The 18,158-nt window shown below is 39.7% G+C and overlaps 2 protein-coding genes across 3 annotated transcripts in view; both read left to right on the top strand.

Annotated features, from left to right (window-relative positions):
- Positions 1–2,621, top strand: part of LOC137290583 (uncharacterized) — a 33,506-nt gene extending 30,885 nt beyond the window's left edge. Inside the window, exons 20-24 of the mRNA XM_067821624.1 lie at positions 112–239; positions 386–468; positions 768–925; positions 1,153–1,277; positions 1,655–2,621. Of these exons, the coding sequence (XP_067677725.1) occupies positions 112–239; positions 386–468; positions 768–925; positions 1,153–1,277; positions 1,655–1,781 (621 nt within the window). The 3' untranslated portion in view covers positions 1,782–2,621. The remainder of the gene's footprint in view (positions 1–111; positions 240–385; positions 469–767; positions 926–1,152; positions 1,278–1,654) is intronic.
- A 4,727-nt stretch (positions 2,622–7,348) lies between these two features.
- On the top strand, positions 7,349–17,964 carry LOC137290774 (scavenger receptor class F member 1-like). 2 transcript variants are annotated; one of them, XM_067821890.1, is made up of 4 exons: positions 7,349–7,586; positions 13,134–13,188; positions 13,891–14,838; positions 15,132–17,964. In XM_067821890.1, exons 2-4 carry the CDS (start codon positions 13,155–13,157, stop codon positions 15,236–15,238), a joined length of 1,089 nt encoding a protein of 362 aa, XP_067677991.1. In that variant the 5' UTR covers positions 7,349–7,586; positions 13,134–13,154; the 3' UTR covers positions 15,239–17,964. The 2 variants fall into 2 exon arrangements, with proteins under 2 accessions (XP_067677991.1, XP_067677990.1); XM_067821889.1 differs by having other exon boundaries at positions 7,388–7,586; positions 13,885–14,838.
- The last annotated feature ends 194 nt before the right edge of the window (positions 17,965–18,158 follow it).

Here is an 18,158-nt window from a genome sequence, read left to right on the forward strand (position 1 = left end):
ACCAATCGTATTTACAGTCATCAAACATATAGAAAAAGTAAAGTTCACACCGATGATTAGAATCAAGCACCAATATGATGTCTAAAATGCAGCAATATCCACCATATACAGATGTTAACAAGGTGGCGTGATCTTCGTCTTCATCGGTCCGACCATGGCGTCCCAGAGTTGCTGATAGCGTTACAGAAGTCTCAGAGGAGAGACCTGGTGACTATAGTTATAGCAGAGCTCAAGAAATGGTAAGAAACCTCTACCATGGTACCCATCTTGGACGAGATTAAAAAAGTTTAAACAATAATTGCATTTCTCTGATGATGTTACATATTAGGTATAGGTGTATTAGTGCATAGGTATGTAATTGTGGTGCTGATGTGTAACATTTTAGGTTGGATGAGAAGAAAGAACGTCAGGACAAATTCTACTCTTGGCTGGAGAGTGCATTGACTGCTAAGGAATCACAAACTTCAGGTAAAATTGTGCCAAATATTTAGTTTAATGAAATCTTTCTAAAACCATATTTTTGAAGTCTGAGGTAGTTTACCGATGTCTTATTACCGATATCTATGGCTGAGAGCATGAGTTCATGACGAGTATTAGAAATTTAGAAATAGACGGAAGACTGTCATTATAAATGATCTACCAAACATGGCCGCCAATAGTGAGTGAGTGAGTTGGGTTTTAAGTCACTTTTAGCAATATTCCATGCAATTTGACGGGACACCAGACATGAGCTTCACGCCATGTGCAGAATCAAACCTGGGTTTCAGGTCTCCTGGAGCCGATGTCCGATGCTTTCCTGCTGGCGCTGGTTGATGAGACGGGGGTCGTGTTGGACCTGGCCGGAGATGTAGACGTGTCTAGACCGGAACTAGACACCATCCTGGCTGATCCTCTAGTTCCCGCTGACCAGGCCAAGATGGTCAAGGTATGTAAATACTGTATACTCCTATCTTGGAGTGAGCACAGACACTACTTAAACACAACCCTTTGTCGTACTTGCAGATTTTTAGTACGGTTCTTCTATTTTACCCACCAAATGCCAAAATGCAAATCAAACAGGTGATCATTAGTTGAGGCCAATGCAGCACGCAATTGTTGAAGGATACGCTAATTCATATAAATGATCAGCAGTAAAAATGTCTTTTCTCCCAGGTTCTACAAACATGTAGAGATAAGCAGAGTTCTCGCGGTGAGGCTTTCAAGGTGCTGACTGAGGGTCTGACGTCTTTCGGCCTGGCCCTTCCAAGAAACTGGATGCTCAGAACAGCTAAAGAATGGTATGTCAGTGAATGGGAGTTTTTCCGCAGCCAGTGAGCAGAACTGCACTAGCAATATCATAGCTGGGAACACCAGGCACTACGCATATTGTGCCGATGTAGGGAATCGAATAACTTCAGACACAAAATATTCAGTCTTGTTTTGGGACGTGTAGACGGACCATTATGTCGATTTCAAATCATTGGATGCTTCATCTATAAGCAGTCATCATTTCTTTATTCGTGTTTTCAAATTAAAGTTGCCATTAGTGTATTGATTTTCAAAGGACATAACACCACAGTTTGGAAGAATATTCAATGTTTTTTGAGACAAACCAGTTTATTGCCAGATACCAGTAAGTGTTAAGTAACTGATGTGGTACATTTATTTCATATAGGATCCATAACACAGAGTTGTCCGATGATCCGTTTGTCCACGCCATCAATGACTATCTGCAGGAAGTGGAGAAGAAATACCTGGCTCAGACCTCCACCTCTGACGAAGACGATTCCAGTGTAGGTTGATTATTTCACAGGAGAGAACAAACTTTGCGCGTAAATATTTCATGTGGAGTAAACATGAATACACCCGACGACAAGAGACCTTCAGCCAGTAAAGTTAAATTGCTGCTGAAGCGTTGAGCAGGATAATTTATATGTGTTATTGTATTTACTTTGAAGGTCAGACTAACTATATTGGCTGGGGCATGTCATAGTATTCCAGTTGCTCATGATTTTGATCACTAGATGTTCTGGTCCAGACCTGATTATTTACAGACTGTATAGCTTCAATATATCTGAGTGTTGCATTAAACAAGAAAAAACAAGCTTTGAATGTTTGACAGATGGCAATATGTTATACGACATATGCAACTTCAAAACCGAGTTACACCCCTTTCATTGCAACCACATGTGATAACACCGACGTGACAACATAGCTGAAACGCTGTGATAACACTAGACGTAAAGCCCATGCCTTTTTTGTCCATGTATATAAGTTTGTGGTGCATTTTCTTCACTTTTGGAGTTAATACAGTTTTGTTTTTTATGATGCTGATTTCCTGAAAGCACTGGCACTTGTACATAGTACAAATGCAACAAGACTAAGGCATCAATGTAAGCAAAGAGTAAATAATGAAAGAATCATAGGGCTTTACGTGCATGACACGTGCTTGAACTGTAGATATTCTTTACTTTCATACATTCCCACCAGAAACACAATGCTTCATACTAAACATTGTGTTACCGCTAAAAATACCTCCAAAGTGTATGTTACGGCTCTGTAACACATGCTTCATACTGTAGATATTTTTCCCTTTTATACATACCTGCCGTGATTACCTTTTTAATTGCCACAATACATGCTTCAAAACAAAATCCCAGGAAATAAGAAATGTGTGTTGTTTATATTAACCATGAAGACATTGTTCAGTTGTATGTTAACGTGAATCTGTGCCTGTGAACCTGTGAATCTGCGCCTGTGAACCTATGAATCTGCGCCTGTGAACCTGTGAATCTGTGCCTGTGAACCTATGAATCTGCGCCTGTGAACCTGTGAATCTGTGCCTGTGAACCTATGAATCTGTGAGTGTGTGAATCTTCAGCACATGGTTGATACTGTTTTCAGTCTTCACTTCCATGTAAATAGTTTTCGTTTCTCCTACAGCTTAGCATTATGTAGAGTGTCTGTCACAGTTTTGTACCACACGCTTAATACTGTAAATATTCTTCACTCTCATGTAAACCTAGCAGTACTGAAGTGCGGCAAGTGCTACAAATCTTTACCATATGTTTAATACTGTATGCTTTACTTGTATATAACCAAAGCTATGACCTGTTGCAGTCAATACATCATTGATGCTTTAAATGTTCTTTACTTGTAAATAAACTTAACATTATTGAAATGCTACAGAGTGGCACATGCTTGATACTATAATATACCTCACTTGTGGTCAAACAAAGCATTCTGTAAATTTGAAAGATGTTGCTGGGAATATCATTCGTGACCACATGAACAAAGCATTAATGCAGAGTGACAAGTGTATATTGCAGTACACGTGATAGATACCGTACGTAATTTTCACGTTTATATAACCTTGTATTTAGGCACAAATGTCTTTTACCTGTTTATGTAATGCTTGATGCTGTATATATACTTACTTAAGGTGAGTATACTTCACCTATGTATACTTCACCTATGTATATCTCACCTGTGTATGCTTCACTTGTGAATAAACAACGCATTGATGAATTGTGACGAGTGCCTGTTTAGAGTTTTTCAACTCATACGGATACTGTAAATATTTATCATTGTATTATTACACTAGGCATTAATGAACTATCTGTTACAAATGTTCAAAGTTTTAATATTTTTTTCTTGTACAAAACCTACCGTTAATGGAGTGCCTGTTACAATTGTGTACAACGTTTGATACTGTAACCCTTGTTCATGTGCATATATGCCTAGCATTATTACAATGTTAATTGCAGCTGTGTGCCCCAAGATTGACACCATAAATAGTCGTCACTTTTATACATGCCAAACGTGACCAAAGTGACGTGTATAGTTTTGTAACATTGTTTGATTCCGTTTGTTCTCTGTAACTGCACATTAACAAAGCATTATTTGAGTGTGATAAATGTCCAACGGATGTTGTAGAATCCAAGCATTATTGAACCAAACTTGATACTGTAAATACTCAACACCTTGCATGGTTGACTGTTACAACTGCCAAACAGCTGGTTAATACTGTAAATAGTCCTTACATCTAGCTTAACCCAATTGTCTGCAACAACTGTCTAACACATACTTGATATTGTAAATAACCTTCACTTGTATAAACACCTGCACCTAACTGAAGTGTCTTCAACAACTGTCTAACACATACTTGACATTGTAAATAACCTCCACTTGTATAAACATCTGCACCTAACTGAAGTGTCTTCAACAACTGTCTAACACATACTTGATATTGTTAATAGCCTTCACTTGTATAAACACCTGCACCTAACTGAAGTGTCTTCAACAACTGTCTAACACATACTTGATACTGTAAATAACCTTCACTTGTATAAACATCTGCACCTAACTGAAGTGTCTTCAACAACTGTCTAACACATACTTGATACTGTAAATAACCTTCACTTGTATAAACATCTGCACCTAACTGAAGTGTCTTCAACAACTGTCTAACACGTACTTGATATTGTAAATGTTCGTCAGGTGCGTCTCGATTATTGAAGTGTATGTTGCAGTTGTGTAACGCGTGCTTTTTACTGGTATTCGTCGCTTGGTCACAGTATATACTGTTTGATGTTTAAATTTGTACCACGGTCAGATAATGCTATCTTCTGAAGGATGTATCACTGTTAGTCTGAAGATGTGATGTGTTTGTAATGTTGTTAAGTAACACTGTGTATTTTGTATCAGTGACTGAGGAATATCATTGTATGGTCTTCGGCGTATATCGGTTCCATATAGTTCATAAGATTTGTTAGTTATATATATATATATAATTCTTCTGTGTCTAAAGTCACACACATGTTGGTACAGCTTTGGACACGTGTATTTTCATGCGTTTTTAAGACTATCACACATCCTTCATCGTTGATCAATATGTTTGTAAGACGCTAACACATCCCTCATTGCTGATCAGTTTGTTTGAAAGACTATAACCCATCCCTCATCGGTGATCAATGTGTTTGTAAGACACACATCCCTTATCGTTGATCAATATGTTTGAAAGACCCAAACACATCCCTTATCGTTGATCATAATGTTTGTAGGATCCTTTCACATACCTCATCGTTGATCAATATGCTTGCAAGACTCTTACACACCCCTTATCGTTGATCAATATGTTTTTAAGACTCTTACACATCCCTTATCATTGATCAATATGTTTTTAAGACTCTTACACATCCCTCGAGCTCGTCGTTGATCAATATGTTTGTAAGGCTCCAACCTATACCTCATCGTTGATCAATATGTTTGTAAGGCTCTAACCTATCCCTCATCATTGATCAATATGTTTGTATAAGTCATATATAAAACCAAGAAACAGATTATGATCTGATGAACAACCTGGCCATTTCCCTAAGACGTGTATTCAGTATGAAGGTAAGATACCAGGCTGTCAGTGGAACAAGTTTTTTTAACAACTATGTGCATTTGTTACTTCATTATTTCCTTGCGTGAGACGTGACATCCCATCGCTAACTCCCCTTTTGAAAATGCTTAACACATTCGTAAGTATTCAGCTGTTTCTAAAAAAGTCATATTTTAGGAACTGTGGGGTGCGTCCTCGGTAACAGATAGATAAAATGTATGAGTTGTGTTTCGGTACGTTTGTTTACCCATGAAATACTTGTGCCAATATTGCACATGTCAGCCAGAAAAATCATATTCAATTGATATTTATTATCTTTAAACGCCAAATGTTCGCGTTAAAATGTTGTAGACGTCTTGCGAAGTATCCTACTTCAAAGACAGGACTTTGTCATACACATCATGACAGTGAAATAGGCTTCTGAAAATGATGAAGAATTGTTCAATATTATCATTATTGTTATGGTGACTTAGTGTGTAAGTTGTACTGTGGGAACTGTACACAGGTGCAAATAATACAAAGAGATCAACCGACACCTCATTTATAACCGTTGTATATTAGTGTTATATAGTAATGAGCCTAATTCGCTCCATTTTAATAAACATCCGTGTCTCAATTTGTCTTCACCAACCCATGCTTGTCGTGCAGAGGCTACTGAACGGGATCTGGTGGCCAAACTTGCTGACTTAAGTGACACATGTCATCGTGTCCCATTTCGTAGATTTTTGCTCATGATGTCGGTCATTGGATCGTCCAAGCTCGATTATCTACAGACCTCCGCCATATAGCTGGAATATTGCTGACTGCGGTGTTGAATAACGAAATAATTGTAATGAGTTTGTAATCTAGAAGTGATGAGTTTTGCTCTAATGATTTTTCCGATGTATTTTAAATATATTGACATCAGTATTATTCAATAAAGATGTTATTGATGTGAAGCAATAACCATATACCGAATTGGCGGTTCGTGTTGTGCTTTCACACAGAAGTTCAGAATTATTTAACAGATCTCATTACACGGCCAGTAAGGTGGCATTTACATGGTAAGAACATTCTCTCACTGCCGCACGTGTAAGATACAATCTGTTGGCTGAAGGACGCTGTCTGTAGGCCCCTGTAACCGTTCGGCCAACACTATACCGTAGCGTTCTGGCAGTAGCAGACGACTGCTCATCACTGGGACGTCAGGGTTTTTTTCGAAAAAGTAGAATCTCTGGCAATCATTTTCAAAGCAGATCATACCATGGATGTTCCATGATCTCCGAATGTTTGGAAGGGAAATAGTGTCACAGCATTACCGATTAAATAGTAAAAACTTTAATGTGATCACCGTGGTAATTTTCTTCATTTCACATTCAGACGAATTCAGAGCGTAAATTACATTTTTGTCGTTGCTTACAAGGGGTCAGGATCCGCTGATGGTGGGTTCGGGTTTCATATTCCATAACATTATGATATTTGGTCTGTCACTACCTGATCCATGCTGAGATGTTCTGAACGCCTTTGTCTCAGGGAAATACAGTTTACCAGCAAATGATTTCCTGCGTGGTACGATATGGTAAACATATGCCATTGACTGTTACAGTGAATGACCCACATTAGAATATGTTTCACGTTATGTGCTACTGGAAATTGTACAAACCAGTTGAATTCGTTCCACTGTTTTAAACCTGAAAACCTGCGAAGGTCCAGAGTGAAAACGAAAGTCGGTTATAGTCCGGGGCCAGTATCTGTTCAGCTATCACAGACAATGTGTATGACATGCAGATAGAGGTATCATCCACTCATATCAAATTTCACGTGACATCTATACAACGGTGAGGTACAAGCTGACCAGCCAATATAATTCATAATGACCTTTACCCATCAGCACAGTTGATATCACCACCTTTATCACTACGTGTTCAGATAATTCATAATAGGCGATAACAATGAGGTAAGAGAACTTAGGGTCAAAATAACAACTTTATGGTCCGTTTAAACAGTATCTGTATAATAATGACGACCGTTAGTCATTCCAGTAAACCAGTCGCGGCTGCCTGGTAAACGATTGCTGTCATAAGCTTCCTAACACGTGACACTCACTGCGCACTGCGCCGTTTTCCTTTACATAACATGTTACACGTTTCTGGTTTCATAGCTGAGAACGATTCACGTGACTTTCATCAACAGCACAACGTTTGTTCCTTCAGACGAATGTTTTCAAAGAAAAGAATCTGAAGTGAGTAGATTTTGCCATTGTTGTCTGGATTTTAGGAATCGGTTTCATCAAGACAATATTTCAATTACTAACCCGTTTTACTATCGGTATTTCAGACAATAAGTTTCTCTCTCTCTATTTTCGTGTTTCGAGATGTTGAATATAAAATTTCGTTCATCTTCACGTGCAGCATTTAGCTGATTATCAACATGAAGTTAGAAACGGATTCGGGATTCGGGATTCGGGAATTGAATTTTTTCTTCACATTCTGGATTCAAATCCGGAATTTGAATTTCTGTTCACATCCCGGACTTCATTTCTAGACTCAGCATTGCAGTATGTATGTATGTATGTATGTATGTATGTATGTATGTATGTATGTATGTATGTATGTATGTATGTATGTATGTATGTATGTATGTATGTATGTATGTATGTATGTATGTATGTATGTATGTATGTATCTTTGAATATATTTTTCAGATTTGGGATTCCAATCTTATAAACATGAACACCCAAACCTACATTTTCCCAAATTTCAGCCTCAAGTTTGACTTTTCTTCATATTGGGGTTTCGGCATTTGAATCCAGAATCTGAATATTTTTTCAGTCTGGGGATTCGAATACCCAGTCTGAATATCACTTGTTCATGACATATAATATACATTGCCGACTGTGAACAAAAAACAAGTAGCAAAATTATAAGCGTACAATCGCGAATCAAATGTGCAATATTTTGTAATTGGGTTTACTTCCCTCGAAACGAAACATCTGTGAGACCCAACCCAGTCAGAGCGGGTGGATTTTTATTCTAGTGTATCGAAGTCTTTTCATTGCCTGGTTCACTAACGGTTCATTGTGTGTGTGTGTGTGTGTGTGTGTATCGAGACGATCAGCTTGATTGGCATTTTGGTGTATGGTGAGTTATAAGATAGTATGATTCTTTACGGGTAACAAATTCTTTCATTGTATACGATGCGATTCGACGTGGAATCTTATACCGTTGTCAAGCAAGAGTTATGTTAGGGTTTGTTAATACATGCTCCCTTCATTTGCGTTCAAACCAGTTAAGAAATACCAAGATGGTTAACTACTGCGTGGCTGGAAACTGTCGTTCGTGCAAGTAACAAGCAGGACTTGAAACGAACAATCTGAGTTTGCACCGTTTTCCACTTGACCCAGTCATCCGAGAAAAATGGATGCAGTTCGTTTGCAAACAACAAACATCACAACATGTCATGTGTACAAGTATCACACCTGCCTGTCTGTGTAATAGCATAATGTGACAGTGACAGAAAGCAGTGTATTTTGTTTACGGTGTATTGCCTGGTGGGTGTTAAGTTCAAATTGTTTGTGGTCAGGGAGTGAAGTTCTGGACTGCATATTGTCATTAGCAGACAGACAGACAGACACATAGCCGTCGATAAAACAGGTATTGAGTTTTGTCTGTGATAGAGACTTCCTATCACTATCAACATATTTTCTATCTTATGCATTGAAACATTTCAGTTTTCACATATGTCATATTTGGGATTACACTTTCTTATTAAAGTACAAATTCTAGTACTTGTTTGGTTGAGTCCCATCCGGGATTCGAATCCACACACGCAGAGCCAGGCACCTAATCGCCAGCACACAAGCTCAGCCGCTTAACCTCAAATATGGCACGTTACATTTGACCACTTTCTAAACTGGCTTTTCTAGATTTCAACATTGAATTGGAAATCTAGAAAAATAAGACAAAGAAAAATAATAAGTAGAAAAGACAAAATCAGAATTTTAAATGATCCAAACCAAAGCAAAAGATACATTTGAAAAGATTACATTGAATTGTGTCCAAATGTAACAGAAATAACTGTGGAACATGTCAACATATTGTTGAGGGACACTCGGTAACTTTCACGAGACTAGGAAATTTCAGTTAGGAGATAAAGGCATTCTGTTTTCATTTTTGCGGTCCTATATCTGTTGATTTAAGATCGGTAAATGTGTCATTTAAAGCCTCACAGATAAAGGACCGCAAAAATGAAAACAGAATGCCTTTATCTCCATTCTAGCACGACTGACACGCGGACACTTTCGCGCGCAAGAGCACAGAGTTGTGATTGGGCGATTTTCCAGGAATCGATATGGAATCGTCCAACTGAAGAACATGTGCAATGATTTAGACAAAACATTTGCAGTGTACAAGAACTTTATTTTGGATGCTCAAACAACTTGTTTGTGTCTCTTACATATGGATACAATTCTGTCAGTTACATAGTGTAGAACCCCTAAACAATTTTATACAATTATATGCAACCGAAAAATCACCTCACCCCTAGAGTACATTACAATAGTCTCGCCCATGGCCTACAGGGAGGACGACTGTAAAGTGTTGTCGCTTCAAACTTGCAAACTTACTCACGGAAGTAATTATTAATCACCACGCTGCTGTTGCTAGTTTGGAATAGGACAGACATGCCAGTTTTAATATTGGACACGTTTACTGTAGCTGTGGATGGTGCAACAACTGACGATGCAGCGGGGACCAAAGGCATCAGGTTAGGGATAGGCCGAATGTTTAAATTGCCGGTGTGAAGGATGGCTGAGTAATGGCGTTTCTGTGCTGCCGATGAATCGGTGTTGTGTCTGGGGAAATAATGTTAATGTATTTTAAGTTTATTGCTGTTTATAATAATAAATTTCATTTTCATTTTAATTCATACTGTTTTGTGCTTTGTTTTGGAGTGGCAACCATATGCAGTACAGTCTTGTACAACTGTTTTGTAGAGCGGTGTCGGGTATTACCGAACAAGCGGCCGTCACTGAACAAAGTTCCATCCCCGCATATATAGATATTGTGAGGTTCGTTTTGTGTATTTATTTGTGTTACGAGTGATGAAACATCGGGGGAATTACAAACTTAGGCGTGATGTGATGTTAGCAGTTATGTAACCCCGGCACCGCTGTATGTGGAATCTAGCGTTAATTCAGTGACACTCAATGTGTGCCGAAAGAAGAATTTCTTGTTGAAGAATTTCATTTGTACCGCTAGATTCCAGTAGGTCGTCATAGAACCAGAATTAAACGGCATCGCATCGGCATCGAACAAATAAGTCTCAGAATCTCGTGTTGCCTAATCGCAGCCCACTCTGCCTGTAGTGCCTTTGCGAGTTGCTGAAGTGTCGGGGGCTGAAGATTACGGCGTCGCACCCGTCTGTCCAGGGCATCCCACAGATGTTCGATCGGGTTTAAGAGCGGTGATCTGGAGCTCCAGGGGAGCACATTGATGTTGTGGTACTGGAGAAAGTCTCTAGTGTGACATGCTGTGTGGGACCCGCTCATTGCCCAGTTGAAACAACTCCCACTGGCGGGAAGTGTTGGCGTAGGATTTCGTCGAAGTACCTTTGAGCTGCCAGTTTGAACTGGATCATCACCAAATCACTCCGCCAGTTTTTTATGAGCGGTACTGGTCGCCGTAGCTGTTCAATGACGCAGGTGATGTACCCGGATGTACAGCGATCCTGTGCCGCAGTAGTCGCTCGAGGTCGCCCAATACGAGGGGCGATGTCTCTCCAAGAAATGATAATTGCAAATTTCATTCTGCGTTTCTTTTTGGGACAGTATATATGTCATAACATGCACAGGCTGTAATGAACAGTATAATGCTCAATCAGAAGATTTGAGAGCCCGGGTTCGTGTCCATAAGCAACAAATAAAGTGACCTGAAACCCGATGTATCCCACTGAATGAGCATCTAAATGTCTGTGACAAAGGAAATGATATTAGATTCATAACATTCAAAATTCAGACAAACTAAAACGAGTTCTAAAAGAACAGTACTTCATAGATAAGTTCAAACCAAACGTAAACCATTGTAAGCTTGTCACTCTAGAACTTTGTCCCTACTGTGACGTCATAATATATATGAACTGACGTCATATTGTAACTGCTACAATCTCTTTGAAGATACATGTTGGAATTACAAGCATTCTGTTTGCATTTATGACTTAACACCTGCAATGTTTTTTCTTTTTTTTACATTTTGTACCTACCTACCTACCTACCTACCTACCTGCCTACCTGCCTGAACAAAATATTCAGATTCGCGATTCCAATCCGCAATCTGATAAAATATTCAGATTCTGGATTCAAATGCCGAAACCCGAATACGAAGAAAAGTCAAACTTGAGGTTGAAATATATATATATATATAAATGTAGGTTTGGGTGTTCATGTTTTCACGATACCCAGGTTTACTAGCGGCCCCTAGTACCTTAGAAGGGGTGAGATAATGTATATTGACACTGTTGGTCATAACTCTCAATCTGAACAAAAATACTAAGAATCGGAATTTGAACAAAATGTTCAGATTCGGGATTCGAACCCCCAATCCCGAATCGCAAATCCGTTTCTAGGTGGCCCCACGTGGTCGCCCTAGCTCAGATTCACACTACCCTGACAGTTCTAGGATTGTACGTACCCCTATCGTTATCGTGATGGTTAAAATGCAATTTGTGTTGAAGTTTCTGTACAGTTGGAGTTCCACAAGGGTAGAATGAGTGAGTTGAGTTTTACGCCGCACTCAGCAATATTCCAGCTATATGGGGGCGGTCTGTAAATAATCGATCCTGGACCAGACAACCCAGTGATCAACAACATGAGCATCGATCTGCTCAATTGGGAACAGATGATCTGTGTCAACCAGTTCAGCGAACCTGAACACCTGATCGCGTTAGTCACTACTTACGACAAGCATAGTCGTCCTTTACAGCAAGCACGGGTTGCTGACGGCCTATTGTACCCCGGACAAGGGTACAGATCACAGATCACCCGTACGACAAGCATGGCTATATATGCTGACAAGGGCTGATATTCTTACGCGGGTTCACGTCTAAGTGTTACATCTAATATCAACTACAGCATGCTTCACACGATGTCGTCTCTCCAACATGTTACTGAGGACATTACAAAGTACTTTAAAAGTTATCATCACATCGGCCATATTTCAGCCACACGTGGCGAAAACAGTTCATTTTTACACATAGTAATTAATGGTAAATATATAAACTAGGTTGTCAATGAAGAAACACTGCATTTTGAACAAACATGGACAGATGACGCCTTTCTCAGTCGAGTTGACACATACGATGGAGTAATTCAGTGTAATCATAGAACGGTTGTTTTTCTGCTGTTTGGTTTGAAGTTATTAAGTCTGGTCATTGTCAAATCTTCAACTGGGAATGAGAATGCATGGCGCCAGACCCGACACTCGCATCACTGGTACATTCTCAGCAGTACCAATAAACCACCGGACACATTTACCCAATATACAGCCATAAACGCGACACAACCCCAGTCCTTATAAATAAAAAATAGCTGAAGCAGTGATATCATACATTCTTTATTTTGGTTACATGCATTATTCCGCGGAGTAATAAAAATACACCTACCACTAGCCTGTCTGAAAAAGACAGTAGTGAGGCTGTAGCTTACATCATTTATAATTTATGTAAACGCCAAAAGGTAGCTGTCAATAAATAGTTTGGTTAGGCACAGTATAACCAACCGCCGATTTGTGTCCAGTTTCAGTTGGTCTACCTCAAGATGGAAACGACGGGAATCTCCCTGTTGGCACTGTGTAAGTAGTAACAACAGACTTAAAACAAGATTTATTGGGTGGAAGTCGCGGTGGCTGATTGGATTAGGCGGCTGATTGTGCTGGCGATTAGGTGCCTGACACTGAGGGTGTGGGTTCGAATCCCCGATGGGACTCATCCCACAAAAGTACTATAACTGCCAGTGCCATTGAAGTACATTGTATTACATCACGTGACTTATCATACAGGTCAGTCAACCTTGTCGTGATGGTAACCCATTATTGTGGTATGATTACATGGTATGACTGGATATTGCGTACACATTGACTGTTGTGGACATTTACTCTGAGTTGACATTAAAAGCATTTGGTGTGTAACACGTTTACACTTACGCAGTGCTTTGTATCGGTATGCATAAATCTATTGATTCTATGGAAACATTTTATATTTTGCTACAATCTTGAAAATACGACATGAATTTTAAGAATTTATTCTACAGATGGTCTGAAAGCGAAGGCGAAGTGTACATTTGGCTATACGAAAATTTCAAGTTTGTGCAAGTGTAGAAACAATCTTGCTTTAATAATTAGTCAAAGAGTATCTGTGTATCTGTGTATCGCCTCTCCTTTGTTCATTTATCACTTCTTTGATAACCAGCTACCCGAATTATTGTCAATGTGATTTCCACCACACAGAATATAATTGTTTTCCAAGTAACGACTCAAAACAATAACAAGTTTCAGTATTCTTCATACATCGGTCATCAGCTGAGACCCACTGTTTCCGGTCATCAGACGACGGTCCTTGCACTGACTGTCAGAGAGGCTGGCATGGGAACTACTGCAACTACAAATGTTCCGGCAACTGCGACATCGGCGGCTGTCACAGGGACACCGGGATATGTATACAATGTGCCGCTGGCTATCATGGCATGAACTGTACAAAAACATGTTCCCCCAACTGTAGATACAGTCACGGAGACAAGCCCTCCTGTAGCCGGGAGGCAGGAAACTGTCTGGAAAACTGTGTAGATGGCTGGTGGGGAAAGAAGTGTGAGAACAGATGCAGTGATGGATGTGAAGACAACTCCTGCTACTTCTGGGACGGGTCATGTGCTAGAGGATGCAGGGATGGTTGGGCCGGTGAGAGCTGTGACGCCAGGTGTCCAGTGGGGTGCCATGGTGACACATGTGAGAGGTACGGCAGCCATAAGTGCACACAAGGATGTAAGCGCGGTCTTCACGGACATCACTGTGATAAGCAGTGTAACAGACACTGTAGGGATCAGGACTGTTTCCATGACCACGGTATGAAGTCGACAGTCTGCAGACAGGGCTGCGTGGATGGCTGGATGTCCCTCGACTGCAAGATGAAGTGTCCTGGTAACTGTGAAGCATGTTCTCAAGAGACTGGGGAATGTTTCAGATGCAAGCAAGGCTACTGGGGATCTGACTGCACTAGACCGTGTAGTGACACGTGTTTAAACAAGACATGTAATAGAGATGATGGACTGTGTTCTGGTTGTATACCTGGTTACTATGGAAACATCTGTGACACAGATTGTGGGGGTGACTGTATAAGATGTCTCCAGGTGGACAAAGGTTGTCGATGTAGGGAAGAATGTCACAAGATGTGTCTGCAGCACCATCAACAGGGCGGGGCATGCGATGATTTACACGGAGGAGAGGAATGTGAGCAATCAGAATTTAATTTCCGAGATACAGACACGTTCTCAGATACTTCGATAGATATGATGTTAAAACATAATTTCAAATGTCGAATGCCTTTAAAATACATTTTTGATCTATGGCCCAAAGTGTAAACATCAACATCACGGGGTTTTTTTATTCGAAACTTTCCAGTAGAATGTGTGTCAGTATATAATTCCTTCATGTAAATGAATACTTTCAAAGTAGTATATAACTCGCTGACGTCTAATTGGCAATTTGTATTTGTATTTCTTGATAGTTTATTTCTCTTGCAGACGATAGGAACGGATCACAGGTATGTGAAGCTGAAGACCTACTGTTTACATTATCTGTAGGTCTGCTGGTCCGACATCGATTTCTTCAAGTCTTGAACTTGATATAACCAACATGTGATATGTCCTGGTGAACTCCGGACGGTTTACTGACATTCCTCATTACAGGCCATGGCAGTAGTGACCCTCCGTGTCTTCCTGCATGTTTTGTTACATGTTACATGTACAACTTTGCCTGACTCTGATATTAATTGTGAGAATATTCAGGAAACTTCAAACTCAACTCCAATGGACGTTTCCGACATTACCATGACCAAACTGTATGCAGGGAGTTATCATGTCCGGAACAGGCAAGTGAAGGTCCCGGTCAGAGCAGGTGTTCTCCAATAGGTGGCCACTTGGTCAGGTTTAATGAATTGGTCTTCTGTCGATATGTTATCAGCATTGATTACATCGATGCTTATAGTTTTTGTGTCACTGGACTGTGATCCCGCCTCTTTTTTCAGGCATTTAGCAACAGAGCAGCATTATTGCAAAAAAAATGAATTATAACAGTAAGTTCTGCTAACTGGTAACAAATGTATTCTAGTCTGAGATAAAAGCGCAGGCAGACAAAACCTGCACGTAGTACCTGATTATCATAAACTGAACACATGGAACACACTTGTTGTAAACAGAATAAGTGAAGCGCTCAACACAGGGGCGTCAGTTACATTGCATGCATTATCAAATGGCGAGGCAGTACATTGTCATATCGCAGTGTGATACAACTGTTCGTAGAATCTGCTTATGTCGGACACGAATTGGGGTATTTAATGCCATTTCTGACTTTCTTGTGTAGGCTGTTTTTGGGCCTCACACGTCATGTATTGTACATTATCAAACTCTCACACAATTCCCCTAATCCTCTTTGTTCGAGTTCAAAACGAATGAAAACGAATTCAAAATGAATGCACACGGCAACATATAAACAGAGTTCAGATGCCGTCAGTTATCTTTCTTGATGTATGCATGATCGGCTGCCCACTTGGAAGATGTTCTTCTGCATTGCCTTTCATCCAGTCAAGGTATAGGTGCCTTGTGTTGGTAACTGACAATGCTTAGAAACACACAGGTGACACACGTTAGTGGTCAAGGGTTATTTCCCCTGTACTGCAAGTTAATACGTGTGTTTGATCTGAGGCAATATGATAACAAGTAGGATTTTCAGATTTAACGAACTGTAAATACAAAACAATATCATCACGTACCCTTTGAACAAAGACTCTGTCTCCATAAAAACCCATATATGGGTCCATACGTTTGTGATGGTCTCAGGTGTGAACAGAATCCTTTAATGGATACATGTATTTGTGTTTCTGAGTGACCAGAGAAAGTATAGTAAATATATGTAGGTGCGTACGTCAGTGACCAGAGGCAGTAGAATGAATATACGAAGGTGTGCTTCTCATTGACCAGAGGCAGTATAATGGATATATGAAGGTGTTTTTCTCATTGACCAGAGGCAGTAAAATGAATAATGTTTCTCATTGACCAGAGTCAGTATCATGAATATACGTAGGTGTGTCTCTCAGTGACCAGAGGCAGTATAATGAATATATGTAGGTGTGTTTCCCATTGACCAGGGAGAGTATAATGAATATATGTAGGTGTGTTTCTCATTGACCAAAGGCAGTATAATGAATATAAGAAGGTGTGCTTCTCATTGACCAGAGGCAGTATAATGGATATATGAAGGTGTTTTACTCATTGACCAGAGGCAGTAAAATGAATAATGTTTCTCATTGACCAGAGGTAGTATCATGAATATATGTAGGTGTACATGTGTTTCTCATTGACCAGAGGCAGTATAATGAATATAAGAATGTGTGTTTCCCATTGACCAGAGGCAGTATAACAAATATATGTAGGTGTGTTTCTCAGTAACCAGAGGCAGTATAATGAATAATGTTTCTCATTGACCAGAGGCAGTATAATGAATATACGAAGGTGTATTTCCCATTGACCAGAGTCAGTATAATAAGTATATGAAGGTGTGTTTCACGCCGGATAACCTGACACTAGGTGGCCCATCATGCACATTTATGATGCATCTACCAAATATAATACCAATGAATTTAAAATATGAATATCAGATTAGACATTTGCGAGGATATTTGTGTTGAATAAAAATAACACAAAAACCAGTGTTATGCAACGAACGTTCCTTTGAGTCTTGCACCCAGTTATTAATGTGCTCTTTCTAATGTTTAATTTAACCTTTCATCAAAATGTCTAACACTGTAGCGGAGTCATGAACAACGATAGAATGAACAACTATCAACGTCAAAGTGAATGAGACGCATTCAACCATGTCGTATTGTGTGTCTGTTTATAAGATGGGGACCATTTCGTTACATAACAAGCATTTACATCATATCCGCCTGTGATATACATGCTGTGTGCAACACCCAAATCACTAAGACGGCGGGGTTGTTTCCCTTTCATTACACGAAGGTTTAAAATGACGAGATTGCTCAGATGATGGTAACACGATGTAACTCACAGTCCATGACGTATTGCCCGATTTCACAACTGTTTACACAGCCTTGTGTGTAGGTGATATCGTTAATACTCACTGTAAAAATGTATTTGTGTTTTGAATACGCTCACAAGGGATGTCACGATTCACCAATGCACCGATGCATCTTCGGCAAGTTTTGCATGATACAATACACGATTCCTGTAATTGTATATCGATATTTGACATAGATCGATTGCTATTTCGAAAAGTATGTATATTTCTTGTTTGTTAAATGCAGACAGGGTAGAATATTAAAACACTGGGTCTTAAAAACATTTGTGTCAATTATTTGTACACAGAACAGCAAACACGACCTGTTGAAAGTGAGTGATGGGTACTTGGCTCATGGGTGGATGTGCTTTCGGTGTTAATCTGTACATGTCACAGAAATGACTTGGATTGGTGGTTGTTGTTTAGAGGTTTTTAGTGAACAATGATATCAACATCAGACAACTTACCATCAAGGT

Source organism: Haliotis asinina, chromosome 7 (genome assembly GCF_037392515.1).
Source record: "Haliotis asinina isolate JCU_RB_2024 chromosome 7, JCU_Hal_asi_v2, whole genome shotgun sequence".
In the NCBI taxonomy this organism is placed as follows: Eukaryota; Metazoa; Mollusca; class Gastropoda; order Lepetellida; family Haliotidae; genus Haliotis; species Haliotis asinina.